At 35.0% G+C, this 25,269-nt stretch overlaps 1 protein-coding gene across 1 annotated transcript in view; it reads left to right on the top strand.

Moving 5' to 3' along the window:
- Positions 1–25,269, top strand: part of RYR2 (ryanodine receptor 2) — a 456,789-nt gene that overhangs the window by 355,257 nt on the left and 76,263 nt on the right. Inside the window, exons 63-74 of the mRNA XM_075706907.1 lie at positions 4–53; positions 5,171–5,231; positions 6,929–7,167; positions 9,232–9,313; positions 11,292–11,422; positions 13,167–13,487; positions 14,882–15,122; positions 15,530–15,617; positions 17,196–17,288; positions 17,634–17,804; positions 18,621–18,680; positions 22,935–23,069. Coding sequence (XP_075563022.1) covers positions 4–53; positions 5,171–5,231; positions 6,929–7,167; positions 9,232–9,313; positions 11,292–11,422; positions 13,167–13,487; positions 14,882–15,122; positions 15,530–15,617; positions 17,196–17,288; positions 17,634–17,804; positions 18,621–18,680; positions 22,935–23,069 — 1,672 coding nt within the window. The remainder of the gene's footprint in view (positions 1–3; positions 54–5,170; positions 5,232–6,928; positions 7,168–9,231; positions 9,314–11,291; positions 11,423–13,166; positions 13,488–14,881; positions 15,123–15,529; positions 15,618–17,195; positions 17,289–17,633; positions 17,805–18,620; positions 18,681–22,934; positions 23,070–25,269) is intronic.

Below are 25,269 nucleotides of genomic sequence, written 5' to 3' on the forward strand. Positions count from 1 at the left end.
CAGCCTGTTCTGCAAACTTGGAGTTCTTGTCAGGCATAGGATTTCACTGTTTGGTAAGGAGACCCTTGACAAATACTAGCATGGCCATCACTTGGTTTTCTTTGCCATTTTTGCATTGTGTTATGTGCTGCTTTGTTGCATGCTGCATGGCTGCATGGCTGAAATGCATGGTCTTCACAGACCACTAATTGTGTAGGCTGGTAGATCACAGAATTTATTAGATGGAATAAAAAGCTTTTGTAGTTATCAGTTTGGGGTTTTTTTTGTTTAGTTTTCCGTGTGTCTTAACTAATATCTGGATTTCATTATCCTACCAAAGAATTTTGCTGAGTTAATTATAATCACTAATTTGTCATTTTATTCTAAATCGTTTGGGAAAAACAGAGCATCAGAACTGCACATTTGCATTGGAAAGTCATTAAGAAAAATTTGTAGTGGGCTGAAATGCTTAGTTATGTTCTGTGGAATTCTTAAATATTCCCAGATGTGCTTAACTCCACATAAGCATGTGTACTATCTTTCTGGTACTACGTGAATCTAGCAGGAGCTCGGTGTTTGTCTTATGCCATGTGAAAATCACTTAATTGAAGTAAATTTGAAGTCTGTATCAAGTGTATACATTATATGCAGTGTGTGGCACAGTCATATACTCTGCAATTTTTTCTTATGCCATGATAGGATAGTTGAAATAGTACATGCTATGCATACATAGCTTCTATGATGGATGCACTGCAAACATCAGCATCCGTGAACATACCTAGTTGCATAATTATCTATCGAATTAGAACTTGATTAAAAGAACATGCATCTAACTCAATTCCTACCTATTTCATTCAGTTTGAAGGGAAAGAACTCACTTGTTGCAGCAGTGTGGTGTTTAAAAAGCTTACAGACTGTTATGAAAACCATTAAACTGAGAAGACAGATCGGAAGTTATTTTGCGATATGGCTTTTAACTAAGTTTTGGGATGAGCTGAGTGGATTTGCTGTAAAGCCAAAAGATCATAGGAGGAATGGAGTTATTTCTGCAGCTGTGTGGCATTGTTGCAGCTTTTTCTGAAGGGTGGAGTATGGCACAAACGTACACATAAGCTCTGATTTGTATCCTAGGTTGTTTCTTCAAAGAATGAACTAGCTCAGGTATACTATTAAAATTTTGCAAATGTTTTTTATTATTGTGTGAATTTGTTTTTCTGACATTTTTTCTAAAATGAGTAACAGTTGAAGTTAAAAATCTATGTAATTTTCTTCAGCACTAAAGAAAAGATCTTTTCCATTCCACATCTCAGCTTGCTTATTCCCTGTTGTTTGGCTGGGTTCAAATGATAGAAGGAGATAAGTCAGATGGGATCAGATGACTATTCACTATGGCTACAGTTTGTTTTTTAACTCTTTTTCTAGTCCGCAGTAACTAACAGAGTACAAAATCTTTATGCCAACACAGAAGTGTAGTGCAGTTCTTCCATGAGTTATGACAAGGTCACCATAAGACTCTGGAGCATGGTTGTTTACTGTGGACCTACTAACTCAAGTCAATGTCACCGTACAGTTTGCCTTACCTTGACAGTGAATTACATCATGTTAGAAAACCTGATCAAAAGAATTGCACTTAGTCCAGCAAAGACAAGGCCTGTGCAGAAGAGGGGAAAATGCTCATGGGGACAGCCTCTGAACACAGCTGGGGCCTAGAAGGTTATCTGTGTGTTTTGGAGGCGTATCTTGAATGAGCAAGAGTTGCTCAATAATAACCTTTATGGATAGTGGGGATTTTGCTATACCAAACAGCAAAATGCTATATGGGTGTTTTATATTATTGTGAATTTGAATGGTACTTCTGATGATACAGGTGCATGTGTGAAAGTCATTACTAAAAGTCACGTAGCTTGAGCTGCATATACAAGTCTTGATAAAATGGGAAATTAAGCATGCAAGTCTTCCAGAGTGAACTTAAACAGTTAATTGCATTTGATATCTAAGAGTGTCACTGAGATTATGGAATTGTAATTCAGCATGGAATTGTAATTCAGCATGGAATTATTATTTCTTTACACTGTGAAAGTGGATTTTGACCCCAATAATTTACTGTTTGAGAGCTGTAGTTGTGCATCAGTAAGACTCTATTGATTTACTTTCCTTATTGTTAGTGGGCTGAATTTGAAAGTTGTTAGTGAATAATTTTGGTGACTTGAGCATTTGAATTTATATTTTCTCAATTTAAAAACCAAATTTATATGACTAGTTTGATTCGATTTTTAGATTGTTTAAATCTCCAATAAGGCATCCTTTCTGTATAAGTATGTAAGCAATTTTTTTAGAAAATCTTCATGTCAGTAATACAGATCCATGTAATCTGAAACAAAAATCAGCTGGGTAAGACATCAGAAAAGGAAGACCTGGTTTTGCTCACTTATTTTTGGGAACTTAGAGAAATTAATCAGAGGAGTTCCTAAAAAGAAACTGACTAATGACATCCTGAATTTATAAGTGTCCTTCCAGTGAGGCATCCTGGAATCAATATCCATAGCACTTTTGGAATACAGCAACAGTTCTTTCCTCCTGATATAATAATACAGCTTTCTAAAATATGTAGGACTGCACTTCAGATTATTAAAGAAACTCAGTTGTGCAGTTCATGGGATCAACTGCATTTGTAATACTTGCTGAACGGTTATCCAACCATCAAACTAATATTTATACTGTCTCCTGGGATACTTTTAGCCTTAAAACTTCATGGAACTCATGTGGTTTAGTATTTGTATATGTCCAGCCTCTACTGTTTTGAGTTGTGTGAAGAGTTCCTTTAAGGAACAGCTCTTGTATCGGTTTTTATGCTATTGAATTGTACTTATCACCTGCTCCCCTTTCATGATGCAACAGAATTTTATATACTGCATGTTCATTTCTACATCAGAGTGTTTTGTATCTAGTTTTCAGGCTTCTGAAAACCAAGAACATTTTTAATTAATAAAAAAAGAATAATTTTAATTTAATAAAGGTACGTATATACACTGTGAAATATTGGCAATAGTAATAAAACTAGTTTCATTAGAAAACCCCTCACTTTAGGTTTTATAACTCAGTTTAAAAAAAAAATGGCCTTCTGAAATTGACTTCTGACCCCAGGGTTGGAAGCAAACTGATTCTTGAAAAGTTCAGTTTTAAATAGTTTTTTTTTTTTTTTTTAGTTTTAACTGTGGTATTTTAAGGTAAAATTTTAAAAAAAACACTCTTTTTTTGTGGGTTTTTGTTTTAGAAACACAGTTAAAATGACTAAATTCATGACATTGAACAAAAGCAAGACACAGAATTTCCACTGAATCTAAACCTGTCTTTCATAGCAAATTGCATTTTCTAAGAATCTGTAACAAATCCTGCCTAAAGGACACATTCCAGAAAAGAAGTTTCATAATTTCGAAAGTCTATTTTTAGTGTTGCGTGGACAAAACTGGCCAAACTCTTGTATGTCAATCAGTTTAGATTGAAGGGAGGGACGCATTTATCATGGTCACTGAATTCTGCCCAGTCTGTGGAACCAACCACATTGCATTATCTGCTACAGGGATATGCCTAAAGTTTCTCTGGTTTACCGAACGAGTAGATGAATTTCTGACCCTTCCATCTGGTTGCAGCGTACAAAGTACCTGATTCCTGATAAATATATGGCTCTTAAAATGTGTTTACATGGTATAAATAGATTGCCAATGTAAATTTGCAGGGAACTGGAGTGAGCATCTCTGTACTGCACTGTAGCATGTAGCATATACACACCCTCACGATGAATGTTAAGATACTATTTCATGACAGTGTAATCCACAGTCTAAATCTGGGTTGCTCTGAGTACTTCCCTCCATCCCTGCTGTCATTAGCACAGGCCTGCACTCTTCATCAGCACTGGCATTCATATCACCAGAGTAGTAAAATAGTAAGGAAAAAAACCAGGAGCTGACAAAAAACTTAATCTTTTGGGGTGGTCTTTTTGGTAGGATTTTTTTTTAGGCCACCTCAGCTGTCTCATCTGCTCACTGTATCATTGCATGAGCACCAGTGCGAGTGCAAAGAGGGTGGGGCTGCCTGGCTAGAGGCAGCTGTGGAAGTGGTTGTTCAGGTTTCTTTAGTCTACTGTGGATGAACACCACAATAATAGCTCCTAATTTGATAGCATAGAACAATATTCTCAGTGCTGCAATAAATCTCCCACTCCTTCCTTGCAATTTATCTTTTTAAATCTCTATTTCACTGAAACAGTAATTTTAGTTGTATGTTTGCCTATATTTTCAAGTGAAATAACCACCAGTGAGAAATAATAGCACACTGTATGCAGATGTCAGTATTTTCAGAAATCTATCTTATCTTAAACATTCAATTTGTTTTTTTTTTTTAATTGAGAAACTTTGAATTTATGGAGAAGCAAGAAAAGGTATTCTCATTTTTGCAGAGATTTAGATTTTTTTTTTTTTTAATATATATTAAATAAGCTGTGGGTCAAATTTGTGTAGCCTAAATCTGTCCTGGATTTAAAAAGTGAACTTAGAGGTGACTTGTACATGGCAACATCTTGGGATGTACATATGGATACAAGCCGTGTTGTGTGTAAGTTCTCTTTTTGCATACAAAAGTGTGAAAAAAAATAATTGATTATGGGAGATTCATATTACGTCAGAGACTGTTACTCATGTGGGCCACACCTGATCCTGCTATAAATGGCTGTAGCCTATTGGTAACACCAGGGAACTAACCTTTTTGATGACTTTTTATATAAGTGTTCTCTTCCTGCAATAGCAGCTTGCGAAAGTTAACAGCTTTTATGTTACTGAGAGGGGGAAGATAAATGTTGAGATAAACTTGAATCAATTAAAGCAAAATTTATAGAACTTAAATGAAAACCAGACAATACACTGCAGCTCTAATTAACCCCACATTTAAGTGCTTCCATCTTGACTGCCTCAGCTATTTGATGAGAGATGCTTTACTGCCTCTAGTTACTGCATTTGTGTAAACAAGGCTAAGACAACAAACTGCATGTTTTTTAACTTGAATGTTAAAATTATGCAGAAGTTCTTCTGCTATGTCATTTACTCTTTCATTAAAACCAAAGATACAGTTAGCAGAGTGTAGGTATGCTATACAGTATGCTGAGCTTAATTGGTGGATAATTTTCCTCCCTGTTTAGGAAATGATGCAACATCAATAGTCAACTGTCTTCACATACTGGGCCAGACCTTGGATGCGAGGTAATAATGAATATATTTTCTAAAGTACAAAGAAAATCACTTAAGAAAATATTGTGCAGTCAGATTTGGGCTACCTGTGTAAGGCTACAGAATTTCAAAACTCAACAAGTTGTAGTACTGAAAAGAATTCCCATTGCGAAGTAGGTTAATTACTAGTTAATTACTAGGGGTTGGCAGGACAATATTTTTAGGTTACACTTTCAACTTCAGTTCAGATTAATGGTGTCCAGGAACTGCTGGCTGTTAGTTCATCTGGTTTTAATCACGTGACTGTCCCAAAACCATAATAACATCAGAAATTATTCTTTTGCTTTTGGTTACACTTTTTAATAAAAAAATTCAGGAGTTAAATGTACATGGAGTGCAGTAAATCTGTCTCGTAGAGTGTCTTCATTGCAAAGTTAATTCAGGTTCTAATTTGAACAAAAAAATCCCCTTTACATTGAATTCAGTGGTACTCTTTAAGTTAAATTGAGCTGCTTGAGCTATTGTGAAGTTTATGGATGAGGCAGTCTTGAAATATTGGAGGGTAATGTGTTGCTTTTCATTAACTGCACCGTCAACTGTCTGTGCTGACAGTTGACTTTTAGACCTTTGCAGTTGTGAAACAAAACATGATAGTTTAAACTACCTCCATGGTAATTTAAGATAACTTTTTTCACTTTCCATTTACTCTCAAAGAATTGACCGGATTACGTGCAGATAGCTGTTTTTCTCAGTATCTTTGCAGTGACTTAAATGAACCAATGTTGCTTTCCATTTGCTATGGAGTAGAGTCATGATCATGGTCGATTAATATGGCTCAGCTGTTGCATGGTGATCCTTTAGGTTGCGATATGGTGGGTTTTCGTCATAAATTGTCCATGTTCTATGCAATCATACAGATGGAATACAGATACAGGTGGAGGTCGCCAATTCAGCTCTTGGGAGAGATGTAAAAATAACTCCAGATGGGAATTAAGGGATTCATGGAGGTTACATGAAAGTTTGAAAATATTGCCATTGAAACTGTATATATTCACTCTGTAAAACAAACAAACAAACTTGGACTGATATTCAGTTTGCAAAAGAATTTCACCTGGATTTATTTCACACATGCCTAAATGGATACTTTCCTTAAACAAAGGATCTCTTTAATTGAGCTAGTTAAAACAAATAAAATAATAATTCTGGATTATATCATTACATAGCTGATTATGCTGTTATGTAATCAATGCATGCATTTATTTATTTATTTATTTATTTTATTTTAACCAGATTTGGTTGTTTTTACTCATTTCTTTCTGATGCCCTTATTCTGGAGGCAGAAGTAAGAGTGTCATGGGTGGGAAGACTTTCTGAGTTCTAGCTTGAGGTAGTTCTCTTCCTAGAGTCATAAATTGCAGATTTACTAATTCTTCTTTTTTTTGTTAGGTGTTTTTTTCCCTCTGAAGGCAAATGAATCACTTAATTTATAAATTTAAAAAGACTTCATTTTCTTAACGGGAAACCAGATAAAATATCCCTGTGTTCTGCAGGATACCTATGAAACATTTTTTCAGTAGGTTGTTCTGCTATGAGAGGATTTTACAATATCAAAAGATGAAAGATTTTTCTTCAGATCTTTATTATCTATTTCATAGAAGCCAAGACTAGGATTTACTCCATGCTTGTCTAATAAAATACTCTTTTTCATTCTTTTTGCATGCTATATACAGGACTGTGATGAAAACTGGCCTGGAATCTGTTAAGATGGCATTGAGAGCATTTTTGGACAACGCTGCTGAGGATCTCGAGAAAACAATGGAAAATCTTAAGCAAGGCCAGTTTACACACAGCAGAAACCAGCCAAAGGGAGTTACACAAATCATTAATTACACCACAGTTGCTCTCCTGCCCGTGCTATCTTCATTATTTGAGCATATTGGACAACACCAGTTTGGGGAAGATTTGATATGTATGTATTATTTAGAAGTGCCATGCCACTAAAATATCTGTAGTATCATGTAGTAAGCATTACTAGATTCTTAGGTCTGTTAGAGAAGGACAAATCCTATGTCATTTCGAAAAAAATGTAATTGATTTAATCAAACATTTGCTGTAATTGACCTAGAACAGCCTGCACATTTTAGTACACTTTGTGTAAATATTAAAGCAGATGTGGCTGTGATTAGACAGTCAGAAGGCTTGATTTTGTTTATAACTTTACCATAGAATTACTGTGACTTTCTTCTTGTGTGAAAAGTTACTTTGTGTAAGTTAATTGCTCTGCCTATAAATGAGGTTATACTATGAGAATGATGTTATTCCATCCTTCATGCACCTTGACTCAGTTTCAGTTAGCAGGGAATTTGGGTGGGTGCATCTTTGATCCCAAGGAAAATTGGAAGGAGATCCTGAAGAATTCAGGCACCGGAGAAGGAAGTGTGTATGAGACTCTGTATATGAGATTTCTGTGGAGATTCTGATTATGGCAGATTCACTGTCCTTTATTTTCCCAAACCCAGTCTCTGCAAGAAAAATTTTATGGTCTGCAACACAAAACTTTCATTTTATATATTTTACGAACTCCGCAGGAGTTCTGCTGTCCAGACTGCACTAAAGGAGGTAATTCTGCTCTGTATAGCTAACTCAGTTATGGAAATAACTGAGAGAAGGACCTTGAAGAAAAGAATATAAAATTATATTTTTCCTGGTTTTAGAATCTGGAAAAGTATTATTTAAAATAGCATTAAGAGAACTGGTTTTGAAAATTTGGAGTTGTATTGATGGATTTGAATGTGATGAGATGTAAACATCCACTTTTCTCATTAAATTATTTCTGTAAAATTCAGGAGTCTGTGACAGTATCCAGAAAAAGTCATCTGTGGGGTTCACATACATCACTTGTTCATCATAAACCACTTTTTCAGGCATCAACATGTTCATGCCTTGTATAATTTTTGATATCTGATATTCCATGTTTTGTAACTTAATAATTAGCCTTTGATACTTCATTACTTAAGTTAATATTCTTAATCAGCTATTCTAGATACATCACACTGGTGTCAAACCCCCAATTTAGAATTCATAAACTGAGAAAGAATAATTAATTTAAATTGTGCCTACTTCTTTTGTCTAGAGCATGGTTGGAAAGGTTAATCTTTCTTACAAACAACTTATCTTTACATCTTGTTAAGAATAAGATTATCTTATTTGTACTATGCTGATGACAAGCATCTTGACCTGGTGCTTGTACCTAAGAGTATTACTACATGTACAGAGTAGTCCATAGTGTGATCATGTACAAAAGTGGGTCAGTGTACCTGAGGTTACTCATATTATGTAAAAATGCTCAACTCCAAGATGACCCAGACTGAAGTCACAGTATAGTGAAGAGCCAGGCTATGTAGCTTTGATGCGCTATCTTGTAGGATCTCCCAGCCTATTAAGTCTTAGTTCTATTTTACTCCCAACATTTTCATTGCATATTGGGTGATGATACTAACACTGTGGGAGAAACTAGAAAAAATATACAGTTTAACAGGACTGCCTTTCTTTTGTAAGGTAATTTATACAGCGGCGTTACATTTGTAAATAGATTTATTCCCTAATAATTTTTTTTTTCTTTCAGCATTTTATTTGATTTGCCATGAAACTTTCTTAAGTGATACAGATAAACTAGGAAAGATTAATTGACGCGCTTTTTTTATAGCTATTAAATTAATAAATTCTCAGATTATGCAATTAGATGTTACCCACAAAGAGTTGGTGTGCCGTTAATTTCAGAAAGTTGCTGCACTGGTGAAATGTTTACTGTCTTAGCTGGTAACTTGGTATTGAAGTAAATGGAAGTTTTGAGTAAAAACTATGACACTCAGTGGTCAGAAGACTTTGTATTTAGAGAGTGATTTCTGTGGATTGCCTTTGCTAGCTTAATGTTATTAATTCAATTATTGTCAAAAGAAATGAATTTTAATTCTACAGAAATGTATTGCAAAGAAAAATCTCTTTATACCTATAATTTTCTTCTCCTCTTTAGTGGAAGATGTTCAGGTGTCCTGTTACAGGATATTGGCCAGTTTATATGCTCTGGGAACCAGCAAGAGTATCTATGTAGAGCGGTAAGAAGAAGAAGTGTTCCTCTATTTTTAATATTTGTGTTTATATTTAGCTTCATGAATAGGCAGTCCAGAAATGAATATAGGAAGAGATTGTTGTTGGAAAGATACCTGGAGAGAAAAAAGGTGCTCAGATGTTAAGTGGAATGCAGCTTCATTTATTATAATACACTTAAAATGTTGCATTATATCTTTGTCAAAATAAATGAAAATGAATTAAATTGATTAAAACAAAAAATACAAATAAAATTATCTGACTTTAAAATAAATATCACCTGATTTGAGGTTCGACTGGGGAATTGTAAAAATATGTCATTCAGCTCAGCTATTGTTACAATTCTTCCTTATATGTTGTCCAATTGTGATGTCTATTTCTTTCTCATTACATAAAATTTAATTTTATTTGTCACTCATACAACACTACTTCTTTTCTAGCTCAATTACCCAGGGAAATGAGGCTTTATAATTGCTTTTTTGTGCACCTGTGTATCTGCTAACCTCCCTCCAAGTTACATTTGGCCTGTGTAAACCATATTCAGCCAAAAAATAGAGGTACCTAGATAACTCAGTTCTGAAAACTGAATAGTTGCCCTGTAGTGACTAGCACTATTCTGAGGGAAGGCTAAACAACGCTCATACATTTCAGATATTGGCAGCAATAATCTAGGAAGTTCATTTATCTGTACACTGTCTAGCAAATCAATCTGTGCATAACTCCAGACCAGCCCCATGACATGCCCTTGCTTACTTGGTGCCAGTATCGTAGGAAACATTATTAAGAAAGGTGGGGACCAATGTTTGTAAGTAACAAAATACGCATCTGTGGAAAACCAGGTCTCATTAATTTCATAAGGGATATAAAATTAATTAGTTTTGGTATTTGGCAAAAAAATGATGTGGGGTTTGTAGTTAAGACAAACTATGTCAGTGTAAGTGATAATTTTTGTGTTTGGTTGCCTACAACCATTGTCACAAGTGAAAAGCACGTAGCATGCTCTTTGTAGGTGTATGTGATGGATATATGTTTTGCTTATGGAGACCTAATGAAAAGGAAAAAAAGGAAGAAGGAGCAAACAGGATAAATAATAATGGGAATGAAGTTAGATTTAACAAAACCAAGTTTAATGAGTTAGATCTAGAAAGAATATAAGTTCCTAAATGAGACAAACTGTAGACAGAAGATGAATCTTGTTAAATCACAAGATCAGTTTGCAGGCCTTTTTTTTTTTTTTTTTTTTCACTTGGAAGTTCATGGAACTCCTTGATTTCTGTCATCTGTGTGGCTCAGCTTCAGCAGCTAAGGATTTCTCACATATCTAAAATCTGCTCTGATCAACTGAATTGGAAATCAGAAAGAATAGTTGTAAATGTCCCCTGAATGAGCCAAGTGAAGTGACAGGGGATTACTGACTTCTTCCTAGAGACAGGAGTTTTACAATTCTGACACACTTAAGGAATTTTGATTATCAAATAAATGTCATCATATATTTGAAAAGGTGAGAGCAATGGTTTTGTGCAAAATTTTCAGTTATTGATGAGTAGAAGCAATTTTCCACTCTCTGAAGAACTTGACTTTCATGCTAGACCAAGGTCTGATTATTACTATTTCTCAGAAAAAGGAAATTACATCACTCAGAATTATGGTTGTATTTGGTCTCTTGGTCTATTCAGTAGCTTTTTCTTAATAGTGGAGATTATGTCAGTAAAGCCGAGAGAAAAGTAATGATGACTTTGGGTTTTCCCTGTATGTTCCTCATTTGCTCTCAGCTAAGTAGGCCACCTTTGACATTTTATGTCTTAACATTTCATTCATATATTAGCAGAGGGTTGCTGGACTTAAATCTCTGTTAGTCTTCTTGTGTTGATGATGCTAATAATGTAGTGGATTATCTCTTTGAGCTCATCTTAGAATAAAAATAAGGCTGGTATACAACTACCCTGAAGTAAATATGTATACTTAAAGATGTTTTTTAATTTACAGGCAACGATCAGCACTAGGAGAATGCCTGGCCGCTTTCTCAGGTGCCTTTCCAGTGGCTTTTTTGGAAACTCATTTGAACAAACATAATATCTACTCAATTTACAATACCAAGAATGCAAGAGACAGAGCAGGTATTTCCAGAAAATCACATGATGGTTATGAAAACACAATTTCACTATAAATGCTGCTTGCCTTAATACATGTATTTCTGCATACATTTTATAATGCAAGGATTTTCTTGTAATCTCTTGGTTGTATTTCTTTCCTAAATCAATGGGCTAAGTCTGATAAAACCGATTATTTTATGTTTCTAAAGATACCGATGTTTTCATTTTGAGGTGCCATACTCAAAATACCACTTTGGAATCAATTTATTGAAGGGACTTTGCACATTTTTAGTATCTCAGGTATTACATATTTGATGATAAAATTATGTATTCTAATCAGTAACTTTAGTTCCTCAGTTTTCATATGCAATATATGAGGTCCCTAAAACATACATACGTGCAATTGAAGCAAAATACCTTTGCCTGTATTAAGTATGTAATACGCCTGTAGAACGTAAATACACTGCATAGTATGTAAATTGTTTTTCTTTGTTTGAAATACAAGACAGTGCAGATACTTTCCAGTAACATTATGTATGTCTATTTTGCATATACCTTTTTGTTCCATTCTGAAACTCTTGATATTTCTTATGCTAAAACATAGTTGTTGAATAAGGTCATACGCACTACTTGTTCCTACAGTAAATAGAAGAGAAGTTACAGTAAAACTGTACAAACTGCATATATGCTGTGTCAATTGTATCACAGATATGTATAGATGACAGTGTATAAGATGCCAGTTTATAATGGCATCCATTTTATAACTTCACCTTTATTTTTAAAAAAAGGGAGCATACCATTCTTCAAAGAGCTATATTATCTTATCTGGAAAATATCAACAGCCATGCTTACTTACCATATATATTCTAGCTATTTTAATACATCTAGAAAGACAATCAGCTGTATTTTCATTGATTTTTAACCGAAATTTGAATTTATTTTCCAAAATTGCATTAAGCAAGACACTGCGATGGCTGCGTAAAATGTATTTGGGTCTAAACAGGAGAAGAGACTGTTTTCGGAGAAAGACTAGCCTTAGGTTATGTTGATACAAACATTTGGATTCACAAGTTGCAGGCTAAATTTTCAGTATATAGATATCTGTATATCTCATTGTATGTGTACGTCAGAATGTTAGACATTCAAGAGCTAATAGTTTTGCTTACAGGTATTTATTTGTAGATAAAAGAAACTGCCTCCAAAAATAAAGGCAACTGCAGTGCCTTTTCGGAGGAAGGAACTGACAATTCAAATAACTTGAAAAGTAAACATTTACAATCAGAAATTCACCTCCAGAAGTCTGTGTGTCAGAATCTGCTCTACTCATTATGTCAGGCAATGATTTTTTTTTTTATTTCTGTTAACTCCAGGTCTCCTCTAATGTGTTGTGGAGAGGTATTTCATTGTATCCATTTGTTTCCTCATCTGCAAAGCTTATGTTGGAAGAAATTCTGAAATTTAAGCTTTATTTTGAATGTAGCAAAGTGCATCTGACTTCTCTGAATTCCTTTCTTAATAATTACATTCCATATAGCAATTATTTTTATTATAGGAAGTTTTATTATTGAAGCTTAGATATAAAAAATTTATTGCTCAATGGTATGAAGTACCTGTTTTTTATTGTTGTGTTTGGGATTTTTTCCTTGGATCAGAAGGGCATAAATGTAAATAGAAAACAAAAGTTCTATGGCATAACAATTGAAAAGACTCTATGACTTAGTTTATTGATTTTTGGTTGGGTTTTTTTGTTGTTTTTTTTTTTCAATAGTTCTCAGTTTGCCTGCTAGTGTAGAAGAGGTTTGCCCAAATATTCCTTCCTTGGTGAAGCTAATGGAAGAAATTGTGGAACTGGCAGAGTCTGGTATTCGTTACACACAAATGCCACATATCATGGAAGTAATACTGCCTATGCTATGTAGTTATATGTCACACTGGTGGGAGCATGGGCCAGAAAACAACCCTGACAAGGCCGAAATGTGCTGCACAGCCTTGACGTCAGAGCACATGAACACTCTGTTGGGTAACATACTGAAAATCATCTACAATAACCTTGGTATTGATGAAGGAGCCTGGATGAAGAGATTAGCAGGTAAGATGTAAAAATAAATACATAAATGAAAAAACAAGCATGTGTGTGTATATTCAGAATTTATATATGTGTACACACTCTGAATTACTCTGTAGTTACCCTGTTAAAGCTGGAGTAGAACACCACTCATATTTTTACGTTTTTAAACAATACAGATCTTGATGAACTAGAAATATTAAGTATAAAGACAGAGTGTAAGCAGTATGCTTTAATCTCTTAATAAGTAGTATAAGTAGTACATTAGACTATTCCTTTTTCCCCAGAATATGCACATACGCGTTTTGCAGTATGTTGAATTAAAGGACTGTAGTTATTTAACCTGTTTTATTATATAGCATGTTTCCATTTGCAGGCATTACACAGTCCCTTGCTACTCTGTATGAGCACTGGATCATTAAAATATTGTTTTGAAGCTGCATATCTAACATATCTATTACAATGAAATGTGGAAATGCGTATGTCATTTTAGTAATCCTTACATGAACTTCATTGTGATAACACCTTAAAATTTATTTTAAAACTGTTTATTTCTCGATGTTACGATCTGTAAGGAAAAGTCACTTCAGTGTTGTGAATTCCATTTTTCAATTAGGCTTTCTTATGACTTTTCAGTACTTATTGTAGTAGTGATTTCATTCAGTCTGGATTCCTAGTCTTTTGAGGGTTGGTAATGTAATGCACTCTAAGGATAAGTGGTAACGGCCTAAAATTCTTTGTAATCTAATGGATATGTTACAAATGGTTTTGCACTAATGGGCCCAGATGAAGTGCTAATTTACATATTCATTTTTATGAGTAGATTTGCAAAAAGCTTGTGCTAACAAGTCTCAAATGGCTGGTTGATGGATGGTTGAATCAGTCTCATTTCTGTCTACACACAAGCCTTCCAGTGTCCTAATGTGCGTAAGAAATACAGGCAGGCTGTTTCAGTAGGTTTGCAAATAACTAGAGCATGCTTTCCAGTTCTACTTCGCTCAAGCTAAAAAGCAACGTTCAAAAGAGGAGCCAGTGGCTGAGAAAACTTGTGTGTGCACTGTGTAGCTAAATATGTATGCACCCATACATACCATCAAACAAGTTCTACATTACTCAATAAAATTATGCGGGCAAATACCAATATGTTGACAGAATGCCAGTAAAGAGGCATTTCAAGTTTTATGATCTTGCAAGCTTAGTCTGTGGAGTTGTAATTTCTGCCCTCATAGTGACAAAGTGAATTGACTATGTGAAATCCTGACCACATTTAATTCTTGGCAAAACTTCAGCTGATTTCAATGGGGGCAGGATTTTACTCTGTAGCCTAGAAATAAGATCCAGGAAAGAGGGGAAAGGTAAAAGTTTTTATTTATATTTTGTGGCCAGGTATATATTATAATATTCATTGCCTTAAATAGTGTTTTCCCAGCCCATCATAAGCAAAGCGAAGCCACAGCTCTTAAAGACACACTTCCTGCCACTGATGGATAAGCTAAAGAAAAAAGCAGCAGTGGTTGTATCGGATGAAGAACATCTAAGAGCAGAAGGCAGAGGTGACATGTCGGAGGCTGAACTGCTCATCCTAGATGAGTTCACCACTTTGGCACGGGACCTCTATGCCTTCTACCCTTTGTTGATTAGATTTGTGGACTATAACAGGTATGTGGAGAGGAATAGGTCAATGGCTCTTGTAAAATCTTCCTATTTATTGATGCTGTCCTTTATCCCTTGATATGCCTAGCGCTGAACGACAGTAGCTTTGACTCAGCCTGCCAATCTTGAAGTTGCTCAAGCTGATGCTTTATAACTTTTAGGAGGAGCTGGGGTCTTTTTACAGAAGAAAATAAAACGGTGCAATCCAAATCTATTGGATTAGATTTAGGATTAATGTAAAAGGATTTTAAGGGTTTTGAAATAGGACATCAAAAAGCCGCTGCTAGCAGAAAGGATTAAAAACCATGCTTGGTTTTGTTGGCTTGAATCTCTTTGTAAAATGTTGAAAACTGATTTCAAAGCATAAAGCCAGTGAGGATCACCTGCATTTCCACCCTTTTACCAAATTTTAGGGCAAAGTGGCTGAAAGAGCCCAACCCTGAAGCGGAAGAATTGTTCCGCATGGTGGCTGAGGTCTTCATTTACTGGTCAAAGTCTCATGTAAGTAATTCCTTGGTAAATACTTGTTTTAATTAGGTTTCTTAGTAGGCAGATCAATTATTTAGTGGTTGTGTTTGGGGAAAACACATTTAATGACAGAAGTGAAACTGCAGGTGGGAAGGTACTTTTGGTTTTCCTGACACTTTTGAAATGCCTGAGTAGCTTGGGGAGTTGATGGGTGTTTTGCAGCATAGTAACACTGATTGTAGATATTTTCCTATAAATTCTGGTTTGTTTCTTGTGGGTTTTTTTTGTTTTGGTTTGTTTGTTTGTTTCGTTGTTGTTGGGTTTTTTTATATACATTAAGCTCATTCTGGTCTGTGTCCCTACCTTTTTTTATTTTTTTCCCAATTGGTTATTTTCACCCCCAAAGCCTTTTTATAACCAGGATGTATGACTACTAAATTAGTAGCAGTTGTCTCATTAAAGTCCACTTTCCTAAATTGTACAGTGTGTCTGCTTGAGCCTCTTGGCAGACTTACAATAAAAATCATGTGGAAAGGTCCTCAACATGACTAGTGGAACAAGGGTTTCCTGAAGGAAATGTGCAGCTCTATTTACAGTCACTTAATTTGTGTTGCAGTGTAGATTTGTATTTCTTTAATAAAACTTAAAGCTATATAATTCAATTATTAAACCTAGGTCTGTAGCTGGACTGAATGAAAGAAAGAAAGTGTTCTACGGGCAAGGAAGTAGCAAATATATCTTACAAGTAATTCGCTGAATTTTTTTTTTTCATAGCTGATACTATTTCATATTTCATAAATTTTACCAGTTAAGGATTTCTTCTTAATTCCACTTCTACAAAATTTACCCTTGGTTCTCAAGTCTCATTCCTCTGGTTCATATGCAAGAATCAAGGGGTCTGCATTAAGACCTAATCAGGCACCATGACTGGTAGTGCTTATATAAAAATAAAACATGATTCATGTGAATGCTAGAACAAAAGAAGAAAAAACCCAAAAGAGACTAAATACTTTCAGGCATTGGATCTCTCTATGGACTGCTGTCTATACTAAATTCCTTTTCTGCAATAACTTCGGTTCTCTCAAGTTTGGGAAAGAAGATGCCTTATTATTTGTGTACTTATGCCTGAATTTGACTGAAAGATTTATTATAAACATTGCTGTGCACAGAAACTGTTTGCACAGTAGACAGATACTGCGTCATCAAATTACTTGTGTATTCATAAGTTCAGTTTTCTATTTAAACTTTCTTCTGTGTCTGAATAGTGGGATTTATAATGGGGGAAAAAAATGGAATGGATGATCTACTAGTAAGGGAAAACCCAGACAATATTTTTATATTGAATTAGAGGGGTGAGATTTTTATCATAGCTGTTTCATAGCCAGAGAAACATTTCTTTCCAGCATAGGCAAAACACAAAACCCCTGAGCTATGTCATGTAAAGCTGGAATTCAAGGCTATAATTGTTCATCCATTAATTTTTTCTGTCCTTGTCTTACCTTGTGGATTTTACAAATTTCCAGTTAATTTATGTTTTTATTTAAGGTCTGTATAGATAGATTCCTCATATATCATAAGTACTTCTAACTGAGATCTTCTGTATATTTCCAGAATTTTAAAAGGGAAGAGCAGAACTTTGTGGTACAAAATGAAATCAACAACATGTCTTTCCTTATCAGTGACACCAAATCTAAGATGTCCAAGGTAGTGTAAAGATTCTTATATTTTTCTCTTTGCAGAGGGGAAGGAGACAGGACTCCAGAGAAGCGCTTTTTTTTTTTTGCTTTTTTTTTTTTTTTTTTTTTTTTTTTGGTAATGATATCTGCAGTGACACTGGGTTGAGGATCAAAATGTAGTCATTTGTGAAACACAGTAGACTTTCAAGATACTGGTGCAAAATACTGGCAATGATATAATGGCAGTTCCATGGATAGGGTTGCAGCTGTATAGGTAGTAAGGAAATTGTCAAACCAGAGATAAGTACAAAGTTGCTAGCACAATTCTTTTATTTAATACCGGATTTTTTTAAATCTTCGCTTTATGCTGCAGGCAGCAGTTTCTGACCAGGAGAGGAAGAAGATGAAGCGAAAAGGTGACCGGTACTCTATGCAGACCTCTCTCATTGTGGCAGCACTGAAGAGATTACTTCCCATTGGCCTAAACATTTGTGCTCCTGGAGACCAAGAGCTCATTGCACTGGCCAAAACTCGATTCAGTATGGTACGTGCTTTTTTTTGCGTTTCTAAGTTTCTACATATTGTTCTCATTTTCAGCGCGTAAAACATTTCAGTTTGGACATACTTATTTTCTAAATGATCAGTATATGAATAGAGATGACATTCTTAAATTAAAACAGTTATTTCCCCCTCTTAATTTTTAATGCTAAATTGTGTTTGTTGTATTTTATGAAGCTTGAATTTGGAAATGCTAATGAGAACTGGATGTTTCCTAATGTCTATGCCCAATATCATAACTAATTCCTTTTGATCCCTCTCATGTGAATGCAAGAATTTCTGTAGGGATAAACTATTTTAAAAGTGATTCTTCTAGGAGTAAACTCACAGTGATTGTAATTTGGAATATACTCCTTTCTCAAGCTATGATACTTTATACACACTAGTGGGTTATATGACCCTTGGACAGCTGAACTGAATGTTTATAAAGGATAAAAGATCTCCGAAAGAAACGGAAATCAAATCAGAGAAGGCTGTGTTCGTGATTTTGGTTTCATTTGGTCAAACTAGATTGAAGTATGTATATACGTATGTGCTAGCAATTTTAATTCAGACTTGCACTTAGTGTGTTACAGCGGACAAATATGAATGACGCCATCCAGAACTTGGTCCTGTGAGCTTGGATACAGCTAGCTCTGGCCTGATACAAAAAGACGTATTGCCACTGAGATTTTCCTCAATCTTCCACACTGTCAGTTTTATTCATCATCTGAACTAAGCCCATGGTTGACATGTATATGAACAGTATCTTTTCTTAATTACCTTCTATTCCTAATTTATATGATTTGTAATTTATTGACAGAAAGATACTGAAGATGAAGTACGAGATACCATCCGCAGTAATCTTCATCTCCAGGGCAAGGTAATCTATATGCAGTTTTTAAACATGATTTTTCTTCCTTTGAATTCATTTGTTGGTGCCATGTAAAGACAAACTCCCTTTGTTTGTTAGGATAACTTGTAGGCCCTTTTTCTCTTCTGTCAAGTAACTTGTTTGCGTCAGTTGTTAAATGTTAGGTTTTTAATGTGTTTATATATGCATTATATACAATAATGTGGCCCTTCAAATCCCTGCCTATGCATACCATTAATATGAAATTGAAGATGGAAGCAAAGTCTATCACTGTTTAAACTGTACCTTCTACTATTCTGGGTGGAATCTGCAAAATGCTCAAAGTTACTTTGTATCAGTTTGAAGTGTAAAGGAAAAGGATGCTGCCACTTTGGCAGACTCTTGTGAAGTGAAAAATCTCCACTTTGCTCAGTTTTGTTCCTGGTTTTCAGCCCAGGGAAAAGAAAGTATTTTGGAAAAAGTGTAGATTTTTGTTATCAAATTGCAGTTAGTGCCAGATGAAGAGCCCTAGGGAAGAAGTCCTGAACTGGCCTGGTGTAGTTGAACTGTTTTATTAATGCTTTATATAATGGCAAAGAAGAAGACATAATACGGAAGTGTAATAAAATGATGTACATTTCTTCTCTGTTGAAGGAAGATGGAATCGGACCTATGGATGGTGCTTTATTTAGGATTGTCTTTTACTTCCTCCCCCCTTCCCATGTTTTATTCACCTCAAGGAAAAACCTAACTAGTATTTCCTGTGCTCATTAAATGGTTACAAGAGAATAAACATGTGAGTTGGAAATCTGGCTTTTTTTTCTGAAAAGGTATTTAAGAATCGTCCAGAAGTCTAGACTCCCCTGCAATTCAGTGCATGGCAATAATTTTTTTTTCTTTAAATGACATGGTAATGGGATGGTTCTTCCTGAATATCTGAAGATTAATTTTTTTTCATCTTATGTTTTCTGTATATCGCTGCAATGTCAAGCAAGATTATATGGAGGTTGGGGTTTCTGGGAGCTCACAAGAAGATACATCATTTTGCAAAGCTAACAATTAGCGTTTTTCATAAAATATTACAAATAAAAGTCCAATAGCTTTAAATTATAGGGACTGCACATAGAAAAGTTTACCACTGAAAACAACAGATTTGGTTAAATCCTAAAAAAAGCTTGAAATACTTATCCTTATATAGCAAATATTGTTATATACTGAGAAGCAGAAGAAACCACAGAGGCAAAGTGCTAGGAAGAAAAGAGTATTTATGATGATCTTCATGAGCAACAGTACTTAAGCAATGTGCATGCCATGAACATACAAACCTTAAATGTGTTGTGATTTTGTGTGTGAACTTCAGTAGTATTTTATTAATGATGAAGATGGGTATTTCTGTTCTGACATTTTCAGTATGTGTATATTGTCATTTTGTGAGACGTGCAGTTTTAAGTCTTGCCTGGCATTTCATGCTGCTTCTTAGCATTTGTCCTCCTGTTTTAAATACTTCAGTTTCTGTTTTGTTTCTTTAGGGTTACATTCTGCGTGCTGCTATTAAGAAATTTCTGTCTGTTACTGCTTTGTTGTCTTGGAGTAATGATACTTCTTAATACCTTGGTCTGTGCTTTCTCTTCAGAAAATTCCTTTGCTTCAATTAAAAGTTTGCTATTGTTCAGCAACATATCACCTCCTCTGTTTATAACACATGAGAATAGAAGTACTTTTAAGTTTCTTACATTGATGAAATTTCACGGTGCCTTGATAATTAAGGAGGAAGTAATCTTAGCTAATCCAAAGCACACATTGATGGATTTTTCCAGTTGTAAACTTTTCAGCAGTGACTTTGGATTTTCCTAAATGTAAAATGAACTCCCAGTGGAAGATAACATTCTGAAAGGGAACCACATAATAAGTAGCTAATAAAGCTAAGTAGCTATTGTAGCTAGCTTTATTTTATAGCTATCTGCAGATTGCTTTACTAGCTTTGAAAAGCTCTGGTTTTGACCTGTATGTGAAAAGTAGTCATCTCAACTACAGACAAAATATGGCATTTCTAGGACTTCAAAACTTCTATTTATTATTGTATTTATTATCTTTAGTATGATTTGTTATCTATTGCTAAGTAGTTTATTCTCAATGTCTTGAAATATATCTTTTCATGAATCATTTAGCACTGACACATCCTAGAGTTCATGTTAAACCTAAGTGTATAACTTCATTTAAAAGTATAATGTATAAAGTTAAACTCAGTAGTTATTTACAAAGTACAATATAATTTATTCCATAATTCTCTGATGCCATTAGTATTCAGTCACTATTGTGACTGAATCAAGTACACATCAGATACAGTCGAGTATGATGTTTCTTGTTAAGAAAAATGATGCCATTGTGCTATATGCATACACTACCCTTTTGTTGTTTGAGTCAGGCAGAAAAGGAATGTAGGCCAAATGGTCATATAAATTTAAATTATTATTTAATGTTATGAATTAATATGTAACTTAGTTATAATGGTGTTTGTGTAAGGTGGCTTTCAAAACAGAGGAAAAATACCACTTTTTGGAAAGGCTGGTTTTCTTCCAACCATAGCAATATTCTTTCTTCAAATGGGGTTTACTGTTAACCACTTTTGCTTCTCACAGACACCATGTTCTGTCATTTATGTTAGAGTTAAAATGTAATTTATCTTGATTTCTTTGTGGTAAACTGCACTGTTTGAGAATCATCCTTCTGAAACTTTAGCTATTAATGTTGAGGCGTCTATTTCATGCATTTGTCTACCTTTGTCTACATTTGTCTTCACCCTGTTTCTGTCTTTCCTTTCCTTGCATGCCTGCATGCTGTTACTCAGTACCGAGCCTTTTATTTCAAGAAATTGATGACGAAACTTGCATTCATTTTGACATGGATGAAGCTCAAGTCACCAAAATCTTCTTCCAGCCATGCTAATTCACACCTTGAAATGTCAACTACTCATACCCTTAGAAAACTACCTATACAAAAAAGCTGTACCTTGATAGAATGTGAGGAGTCCTCAGATCAAAAGACATCTCCACCTGTGATTAAAAAGTCTTTTGTGGACTATCCATTCATGGTGATCCAGTCAAATGCTCACACAAAGACTGTGGATGTGACAGTTGTTAAGAAATGGAAAAGCCGAAAGGTGGAAGAAATGCCTGCCAATTGTGGCTTTCTAGGTTGTAATAAGCTATTATTGAGCGACTGTGTAAGTTTATAATCATTCCTGGAACTTCAGTAAACTGTGTATCATAAGATGTTTTGTGGAGGTGAATTAGCATTATTGTCTCATCTTAGGCACAAATTGAAATCTGAATCCACCAAGATGTTTTAGAAAAGTAAGTGTTGAGTTTAAGCCCTATTCGAATCTGTGGGGTTTAGGCTCCTAAATGCTCTAGGAATCCAGGCCAGTGTGACTTAAACCTAAATTGCACAATCAGGAATGATCACTGGCCACAGCTCTCAGTGAAATGGGTTACTCATTGCATTTGTCTTCAGTGTCATTGGCACAAAAAATGGTTGCAAGGTGTGTTGCATCAGTGTTGATTAGCAGAAGCACTGGAGAGATAAAATGAACCAAAACTGATATTGCTAATGGTAAAACAGAGAGTCACAGATCACTGAAATGGAAAAGATGAAATGTAAAGAGAAAAATAAGAAAAAACATTTTGTTTCATACAGTTCTTTATAATTTGAAGGTTAATAAGCAAATGCATCTTGAATTCATTTTTCATAAATTAACTTTTCATTTTTTAGCTAGTAATCAGTAAAATCAGGATTTTCTAACAATTGAAAAAACCTAAAATGAAAAAAAATAGACTTAAATAAGACCAATATTATTAATTTCCATGACTGAAAGCTAAGTCTTCCCAACTAGTAGAGCAACAATTTCATTGTTGTTTGGTTTAATAAGTGGAAAGTCAGCGTACAAAGTTATGTCTGTCTACCTCATATTCATTACTTTTCCTCAAATAATATATTCATTGCTGGTGCCAGTGCTGTTTGTTGGCCCATGATCATTTGCTCTTTGTATGATTATTAGACTTTTAGTCCTCTGGAAGCTCTCAAGATACATTGCACAAATCAGTCTTTAGTTTTGTTCTTCCAGTCAGTGTAGTGGACTCTGTATGGGTTAGCCATGTACAGGTGTGGGTTAGCCATATAAAGTGCTTCTGTTTTCCTTTGAAGCAGTTTCTGTACTAATTAAACTGTTTGACCCTACGTTTGGAACATTGTGCCTTGGTGACGTGTGAAATCTTTCTCCTGCAGCTTGAGGATCCCGCCATTAGGTGGCAGATGGCACTTTACAAAGATTTACCAAACAGGACTGAAGATTCCTCAGATCCAGAGAAGACTGTGGAAAGGGTCCTTGATATAGCTAATGTACTGTTTCACCTGGAACAGGTTAGACACACTTTCCCCATTCTGTTGCTTCTTAATCTAAACAAAAGTATTCAGCCTTTCACTTATACTTTCACCCGCTGTATTTAATGCTATATTCTTTTTTCTTTCTTTCGATGGCTACTGTTTACGTGCTTTGCCTTGTGTTTTGTAATCCAATATCATGGTCATATTGATCACACAGTGTGTTCGCAGCAGCTCCAATAGTCTTTTGTTTGGGAAAGGACTAAGTGATACCTATGTTTTAGCTTCCTTCTGGTGCATTTCAGCTAGCAGGAAGTCATCACTAAATTGTTTATAGACCATGAAATGTGAGTAAAAAACAACTTAATTATTGAAAAAGTGCCTTTTTTCAAGATATATTTCCTCAGTTGAGATTCTTGAATTATTGAAGTAGCAAGAAACTTAAAGCTGCCTACATAAATATGTGGTTAGAAGTTGCATATTATAGCTGTATGGAGTAGGACAGTCAGATGATTTGATACACAGCTTCTCTAGTGTTGGCTTTAGAAAGCTATTTACTATGTACTAGTTAAAAAAATTGTAAGAAGAATGTCCACTTGACAAAATCTGTATGGAAGTTTGTGTGAACGTGGGCAAGAATATATGCATTTAGAAAATTAGACTAGCATTGAAATCCAGAAAATCGCTGATAATGTGGAAGTTTGAGCAAGAATACTCTTTGGTGGTCCAGCAAACTGGTTGCATACGTGAACTCAGACTTGTTCATGCTGGTGCAATGATGAATACAAACCAAGGTTAACCTGGCCAGCTCAAATATTACTTGCTGTATTCAAGAAATAGTAGAAGCAGGGTGGAGGAATTATTTTTCTGAGAAAGTTGTGCCAGAACTTTTAACTTGTTTCAGAATCTGGCATGAAGCTCTATTGTTTTATCTAATATTTTTTTGCATAAATATATGAACTTCCCATGTGACTTGGACTACAATAACTTTCATATAAAAAATTCTGTAATTTATTTTGTGTCCTTCTTCCCACTAGCACTGATAGAATTTTGTCTTTTGTCTCTCTGACTAAACTTGTCCCTAGAAATAGTTCAACCAAGAATAAATGTTGGAAGTTAGGTGTTTGGTCGGTTTTGTTTTTGTTTTTTTCCTCCCCTTGGGACAAGAGTCTATTACTTATCTTTAAGTTTTTAATTCTTTAAATTTTGAAATTAAAAAATCCCCTATGTTTGTACATTTTACAAGTCAAAGACTACTTGATAAATTTAGTTTTCCCATTTTACTTACTGACTTGTTAGCTGTTTTGCACTTTAGATTTGTTCTGTGTTTTCTAGGCTTTTTTTTTTTTAAAAATGTACTGAAGAAACAGCACATTAACTTGAAGGGTATTCACAGTGGCAGAGATGAACGCTGCTGGTTACGCAATAGACTATGAAATGACTGTAAATAAAATTTGCTCAGTTTTTTTTTTTTTCCTTTTCAAAGAACATTTGAGAATTCAAGGCTCTCTCGCCCTCTCATTAGGTTAGTTGGTTTCACTCAGAAGCTTGGCACAGGTTTTCAGACCCCATGTCAGGAAGTTTCCATATTGTGATGAGATCACTGGTTCAGTCAAGTAGGAACCCGAGAGATATGTGAAAGTGCTTGTATATACACTGTGCGGCACTTGATTACTAGAAGTGACTTTCAGAGATCTTGGAATACATACATGTGTCCCAGCTGTTTCATCACACAACTTTTCTTCATATAGTTTGCCAGCTTTAATGTGGAATTGCTTCGAGTTCAGCAGCCTTACAGGAGGAGTCACCAAAGTTTACCTGTTACTGGATATGTGTGGAGCAAGCAACAAGTGATATAGAATGTGGAACTAAATCCATGGCAATCATGGTTAGCCTACTAGAGAGAGAGAGACAGGAGAACAGGTGTTGATTTGAAAGGATATAGGATGGCTGGGAGGAAGAAGGAAGAGTAGAGGAAAGCTAGAAGCGTGGGGGTCCTGTCTTTTACCCTGGTTTTATCAAAGTTAACCAAACTGAAAGGAAATTTATTAGTATGTACAGAGTTGCATAATTCAGCATTAGACTCTTGTATTTGAGTTCCAACAGCATATACAATCTCTTGATTTCTGGCATTTTAGCTATACCATTATATATATAAATTGGTTAAGCTTGTGTAGTTTGGAGAAGTTGTTCAAGGGAGTGAAACCCAAGGTATGATCCTTGTGTTTTCCATATTCTG

This window comes from Pelecanus crispus, chromosome 3 (assembly GCF_030463565.1).
Source record: "Pelecanus crispus isolate bPelCri1 chromosome 3, bPelCri1.pri, whole genome shotgun sequence".
In the NCBI taxonomy this organism is placed as follows: domain Eukaryota; kingdom Metazoa; phylum Chordata; class Aves; order Pelecaniformes; family Pelecanidae; genus Pelecanus; species Pelecanus crispus.